Source organism: Propithecus coquereli, unplaced genomic scaffold, assembly GCF_000956105.1.
Source record: "Propithecus coquereli isolate 6110/MARCELLA unplaced genomic scaffold, Pcoq_1.0 Scaffold137, whole genome shotgun sequence".
In the NCBI taxonomy this organism is placed as follows: domain Eukaryota; kingdom Metazoa; phylum Chordata; class Mammalia; order Primates; family Indriidae; genus Propithecus; species Propithecus coquereli.
The window spans coordinates 501,443-508,560 of NW_012137969.1; the positions used below are offsets into that span (position 1 = coordinate 501,443).

General features: G+C 40.0%; 1 protein-coding gene across 4 annotated transcripts in view; it reads right to left on the minus strand.

Annotated features, from left to right (window-relative positions):
* Nucleotides 1-7,118, minus strand: part of STAG3 (stromal antigen 3) — a 34,444-nt gene that overhangs the window by 20,875 nt on the left and 6,451 nt on the right. For 3 of the 4 annotated variants that reach the window (XM_012638916.1, XM_012638915.1, XM_012638914.1), the window contains exons 5-8: nt 4,123-4,219; nt 3,350-3,426; nt 2,857-3,061; nt 2,286-2,437 (exon numbers count right to left, since the gene is read on the minus strand). In XM_012638916.1, the coding sequence (XP_012494370.1) occupies nt 2,286-2,437; nt 2,857-3,061; nt 3,350-3,426; nt 4,123-4,219 (531 nt within the window). The remainder of the gene's footprint in view (nt 1-2,285; nt 2,438-2,856; nt 3,062-3,349; nt 3,427-4,122; nt 4,220-7,118) is intronic. The other variant, XM_012638918.1, reaches the window with a different exon arrangement.

Sequence of the window (7,118 nt, forward strand, 5' to 3'; positions counted from 1 at the left end):
AAATAATGCCATTGCACACTTAATAGACAACAAGATAGTATAAACATAACTTTTGTATACACCTAGGAAACCAAAACCTTTGTGTCACTCACTTTATCACAGTGGTCTGGAACCAAACCCACAGTATCTCCGAAGTGTGCCTGTATATGTTTTTGATTAACAATTGGGAAAACAAATTTTTAATAAATGAAGTTTGTTTAATAGAAGAAGTGGAACTAGCAAAAATGAGAAGAAAAAACTGTATCAGTAGTGCTCAACTGGGGGCAATTTTGTCTCCTTGGGGAGATTTAGCAATGTCTGAAGATTAGTTGTCACAACTTGGTTGGGGGGCAGGGTACTACTGGTATCTAGTAGACAGAGGCCAGCAATGCTACTAAACATCCTACAATGCCAGGACAGCCCCCCAAGGTCCATAGTGCCATTGTTAAACCCTGGATTACATGAACAACAGATACCAAGGAAGCAGAATTACAAGGAGAAAGGGATCATTCTTTAAGACAACTGACACCACCTCTTCAATGAAGCAATATATTGGGGAAAAAAAGGTGGGGAGGCAGATATTCCGTATAAGATTAAGAGAGACTTAAGAACCACAATAACCAAATGCACAGTCCTTAATTAGATCCTGATTGGAATTAATCAAATATAAAAGGCATCTGGGGGACAAATGGGGAAAATATGAATTGGAATTAGAAAACGTTAGGGAATCATTGTTAATTTTTTGGGATGTGAAAATGGTATTATGATTATGAAAGAACGTATTGTTTTTTAAAGCATATATTTAAGTCTTTAGGGTTGAAGCACCAATATGTCCATAATTTATGATAAAATAGCAAAAAAGAGATGAAGCAAATACATAAAATATTAGTTGTTAAATCTAGATAATATGTATATTTTGTACCAGTATCTCTACTTTTCTGAGTGTCTGAAAATTTTCACATTTAAAGGAAAAGGAAGGAAGGGAGGGAGGGAGGGAGGGAGGAGGAGGAGAGAAAGGAAAGTTGAGTCATCAGTACCAAATTCTATAGAAGTTTGGAAAAGGGAGGTGAAAAAGGCCACTCGCTTTAGGAATTAGGAAGTCATTGGTTTACATAGTTTCAAAGAAAAATGGAGATAAGAACTAGGTAGCAAAAAGGATTCAGTCAGCTGGACATTAAGGAAGTAAGGAAACATTACCCTAAAAGGACAGACAGAAATAAGAGTGACTCGCAGGGAAGAAGAGTAAAAGAAAGATTCAAGGGCCTATATACATTTTATATGTGAAAAGAAAAAAACAGAGGGGAGGGAGAAATCAAAGGTAAAATGAGGGAATGATAATTGATGAAGCAAGAGCCCAGAGAAGCAAAAAAAAAAAAAAAAAGATTCACACTAGTGTACATAATTTAAAATCCAGGATAGACCCATTAATATGTATAAGCTTTTAAAATCAACCTGACAATGAAAACAGTAAAAGAGAATGAGGGAAGTAGAATGGAGGAGATCTTTTGTGAGGGCCGGGGAAGGAGCCAAATGATACAGTTAGACTTGGTAAGTCCTGCCAACCTCATGGCGTAGGGAGGTGTCTCAGATAGTAATGAGAGTGGGAAGAAAACATCAGTGTGTTAGTCTCATGATAGACCCAGCTGTTTGAAGCTTTATGTCCTTCAGTGGTCTTCTGTAAGTTTAAAAGGAAACAACACAAATCCCTACTATGATCCAGGCTCAGTAATTTACTCATCATCTTGTTTAATCTTCACAAAAAGGTGAAATTATCCCTTTTTAAAGAAAAGGCAACTGAAGCTTGGAGAGGTTAGCCAGTAGGTAAACAGAAAAAAATTCAAACCCAGGAGTCACTGGGAGGCCTATGCTCTTTCCATTTCTTGAAAACTTGGCCTTCTTTGTCAGTGCCTGGCCTTCAGTACTCCTGCACTGTACAAGACTAACTTGTGCACTGCACACTCAACAAGAAAGTCAAAATTAATTCCTTTCATGACAGGCAGGTACAGCGCTTAAAACACTTCTGATGATGAGTGTTTACAAAGGGAAACTGAGCAAAAGTGGAATTACAGAGAACGCTAATTTAGACATGATTTAGTGAGCCCAAAACCCAGCAACAAGATGAATGTGCAATGACCTCTGACACGACGGGTCCACGAAACTATTACCACACTCCAATATTCATGATCTGAAAAGTTGCTTGGGGTCTTTGCCTTACTGAGTAGCACTGGGGTCGGATCAGGAAGTCTATAGTAGCAGTGGACAGAAGCTGGGAAAGAGGAAGGGAAGAAGCAGGGAACACTCCTCACCTCTTTTCGTTTCTCCAACAGGCTCTCCAGCCGCTCAGGTGCTCTCAGCCCTGGCCCCTTGTTTCGTTCGGCCTCATACTGACGCTGATTGTTGTCTTTGTGCAGACTCAGTTGTAGGGCAACTCTCACCAGGGAGGTCATCAGTTTCATGGCTGTGAGGAAAAACAAGACAAAGAAATCATTACTTAAGTCAGAGGAGGGAGGACAGGTTTAAAACAGAAGGAAAAAAGGGCAGTGAAAATGAGAAGCTGGAGTATGGTGATGTGAGATCCTAGGACTGCCTGTCCTGGAGTGGACTTTCTCCTTCTGAACTCTTTTGGCCTTCCTTTAACCCTCAGCATAGTCCTGGTGGTGAGCCATGAGAAAAATATTAAGGCTGCAAATTCTTACTATGATTCATCCCTTTTCCACTCCATTAGTGAGAAACTGGATTAAGGTTTGGGATAAAAGGTGCATGGCCTTGAAGTAAAGAGCTAAGATGAGAGTAGGAAAGAAGACCTAGAACTGGAGAACAGAGGAAAGTCCTACCAATTCCCAGTAGAATGTCCATAGAGTAAAAATGAGTGCTCACCAGCGAGGGTGCTAGTGTGACGGAAGGCACGAACTTGGGAGTCTGAGAGGCCGGTGAGAAGGGAGATGAGGTTGTCCATAGGGAAGCCATCATAGAGGAGGCCATACTGGCACTGATAGACCAATGTTCTCACAAACTCACAGAAGCTGCCCTGGAACTTCTTCCAGGATGGACCTGGAGCTGTCAGGGGGTAGTCCCCTGAGTCCTACAGAAGGATTTAAGAAAAGGATGGCAAGTTATTACCAGGTCCATTAACCCATAGGGGCTTGGATATCAACAGTATAGTAAAAATGTATCCCCGTAATACCTAATTTCCTGTTATTCTCCCCAACTCTAGAGGTATATTCAAGTAATATCTAAGGGTCCCTTTTACCCCCAAGAGATTGAACTCCTCCTCCTAAAAGCGACCCTATTTCCAGGAACCAGAAAGAAGGGGGTAATAGGCCTTGTGTTTTAAAATAAGAGGGGCAAGAGGATCCTGGTCTTCGTCCACCTCATTAAACTGTTCTGTTAGGTGCTGGATGATCTCTGAGTTGGACATCTTCGTGAACATCTCGGGGGTCACAGTGCCTGAAGAATGGAGAAGATAAGGAAAATAATAGGATACTGTGAGTATTTACAGACACATGTGAAGAAGAGAAAGAGAACATATTTAAAAGAGTTTAGGTGGAGAATCAGAAGACCTGAATCCCAGTCATGTCATAAGTCTGCCACTAACCAAATTGTGTGTCTGCTATAAGACAACTTCTCTGGATAACCCAAAGGAATCAAGCAGTAGAAAATTGTGGTTTAAAAAAATAACCCAAATAAAAAACCAAATAAAACTAGGACAGATGCTGGATTCTTATATAATACAACTTGACTGAGACTATCTGCCTTAATAAATTAAGCCATGGCATCTGGAGATCTGGGGGCACCACAGTTTCAGAGAAATATGGGCAAAGTGGCTGAGAAAGTAAAAGATTATTTCATCTGGAAAGACTGAAGGATGCCTGACAGTCCATTTTCAAATTTGTGAATACCATTATCATCACATATGCATGATTAGTTATTTTTCCCCAAAGGGCCTTAACTTCAACCAACATAGTTCCCTCCTGGACCACTTTCTTTATCTACCAATGAAAAATGTTAAATAGGTTAAACTTTTCTGATGCTTTACCTTTTCCCTTTATTTAGGAAATGTCTAATCCTCATCTAAATGGAGTAAGAATTTCACAACATTGTAGCAAAAGACTGGGGATTAGAAAAGGAAAGGAGTTTCCTTACCTTTACATCCACAAGATCGGATGAAAAAGTTAATTAGCTCCAGGAATCCTGCATCTTGGTCTTGCTTGTAGTTATCCAGCCACTCATCTACTAAAGACTAGGGAAAAAATGTGGATGATTTCTATTTCTGGCGACATGACAGAATATAAATCCTGTATGATCTTCCCAACTGATATATCTGAACTTCTGATTAAAATATTAAAAACAGAGCCAGATGCTGTGGCTTACGCTTATAATCCCAGCCACTCAGGAAGCTGAGGTGGGAGGACTGCTTGACCCAGGAGTTCAAGACCAGCCTGGGCAACACAGCAAAAAACTGTCTCTACAAAAAATTTTTTAAAAAATTAGTCAGGTACGGTGTCATGTGCCTGTAGTCCCAGCTACTTGGGAGACTGAGGCGGGAGCATCACTTGAGCCCAGAAGTTCAAGGCTACAGTGAGCTATGACTGTGCCACAGCACTCCAGCCAGGGCAACAGAGAAAGACCCCATCTCTAAAATAAATAAATTGATAAACTATTCAAAACATCTTTTAAAATGTATTGCTGAAAGGTAGAATTCCATATAGGCCAAAAATGAGGTGAAGGTACCAATCCTGGGAGGTAAGCAAGCTGACTTTTGCCGTGAGGGTTTTATTAAACCCTGGGGACCCTGACTTTGTGTCAGGATGGCTGCATGAAGTGCAGAGTACAAGAGATAGAGCCTAAAGTCTTTCCAAGAGTAGTTCAAGAAGAGATGCCTACAATAAAGCTGGGTCCTGCAGAGAGTCACATCCTCAAGGAAACAAGAATGAAAAATAAACCTACAGGGCAGACAAGGATAGCAAGAAAACTAGCTTGTTATGATCTTAGTGTGGGTGAACGGAAAAAAAGGCTTCTCCCTTGGGAATTCATAACCATATGTAGCCCTCGTATCTGGATTCGCAGTCAAGAGTCACACTACATATATGATCAGAATCATCTCAATCAGAGAATTTAATTAAAAGTGAATCTGGAGTATCCCCAGGAAACTGCCAGAAGTAAATGCAGATTCTTCTCTTAAAAACCCACTTTTTGGGGTGAGGGGTGCAAAAAAACCCACCTTTAGCCTAGGCCCCAAAGAATTCCAACACATAAAGCACCAGGCAGAATAACTGGCTCACAGTAAAACCCAGTAAATATATAAAGAAACAAGGCACTGACGCCATTATTATATTCACAAAGACTAGACAATAAAGCTATCAGACTATAAAATTACCATGTTTGATACAATTAAAGAAATAAAAGAGACTTCTGAAAGTAGAAGCAAAGAACACTCAAATTTGAAAATGGGCCAAATAAAATTTACAGAAGTGAAGAATATAATAAATAGAATTTTAAAATTCAACGGAAGGATTAAAAGCAGACTGGACATAGCAGAACAGAAGATGAGTGAACTGGAAGTTGAGTCAAGGAAATTATCCAAAATGTAGCCCAGAGAGACTAGCAGGTGAAAATAATGAAAGAGATATTAAGACACATGGAGGCTGGACATGGTAGCTCACACCTGTAATCCCTGCACTTTGGGAGGCCGAGACAGGAGGATGCTTGAGGACAGGAATTTAAGACCAATCTGGCAACAAAGTGAGACCCTGTATATACAAAATATAAAAAAATTAGCTGGGTGCAGTGGCGTGCACCTGTAGTCCCAGCTACTTGAAAGGTTAAGGCGAGAAGATCGCCTGAGCCAAGATGTTCAAAGTTGCAGTGAGCTATGATGGTAACACTGCACTTGAGCCTGGGTGATAGAGTGAGACTCTGCCTCTTTTAAAAAAAAAAAAAAAAAAAAAGAAAGAAAGAAAGAGAATAAAGTGAGCAGCTCTAATGATGTCCAACTGAATTCCAGAAGATAATAAAATGAGAAAGAGGTAGTATTTGAAAAGAATTTTCCATACATACTTGTTGAAAGACACCAATCCAGAGTCAGGAAGCTAATGGATTTCAAATATGACAAATAAAAAGGGAATTTACAACTATACGCATCCTTATAACATCAGAACAAAAGTAAAAAAAGTCTTGAAAACAGTCAAAGCAAAAAAGAAATTACTTACAAAGAATGTGCATTTAACACTTACAAAGTAAAACATTTACAAACAAGATCTGCACACATACGTTAGCCTCTAGCCATATGTGGCTATTAAAATTAAATCAGGGCTGCGCGCGGTGGCTCACGCCTATAATCCTAGTACTCTGGGAGGCCGAGGCGGGCGGATTGCTTGAGCTCAAGAGTTCGAGACCAGCCTGAGCAAGAGCGAGACCCCGTCTCTACTAAAGATAGAAAGAAATTAATCAGACAACTAAAACTATATAGAAAAAATTAGCCGGGCATGGTGGTGCATGCCTGTAGTCCCAGCTACTTGGGAGGCTGAGGCAGGAGGATCACTTGAGCCCAGGAGTGTGAGGTTGCTGTGAGCTAGGTTGACGCCACGGCACTCTAGCCCGGACAACAAAGTGAGACTCTGTCTCAGAAAAAAAAAAAAAAAAAGATGCTGTGAACACTGTTGAAATGACAATAAAGGATTTAGAACATTACATAAACTTAGTTGCTACAGCAGCAGCAGGGTTTGAGAGGACTGACTCCAGTTTTAAAAGAAGTTCTACTGTGGGTAAGATACTATCAAAACAGCACTGCATGCTACAGAAATATTGTCTGTGAAAGGAAGAGTTAACAGATACAGCAAACTTCACTGTTGTCTTATTTTAAGAAATTGCCACAGCCACCCCAACCTTCAGCAACTGCCACCCTGATCAGTTAGCAGCCATGCACATTGAGGCAAGATCTTCCACTAGCAAAAAGACTGGAACTCACTGAAGGCTCAGATGATTCTTAGCATTCTTTAGAAATAAAGCATTTTAAATTAAGAGATATATATATATTGTTTTCTTTGCTATTGCACATTTAATAGACTACAGTATAGTATAAACAGACTTTTATATGCACTAGGAAACCAAAAAATTCATTGGCTCATTTCATTGTGATA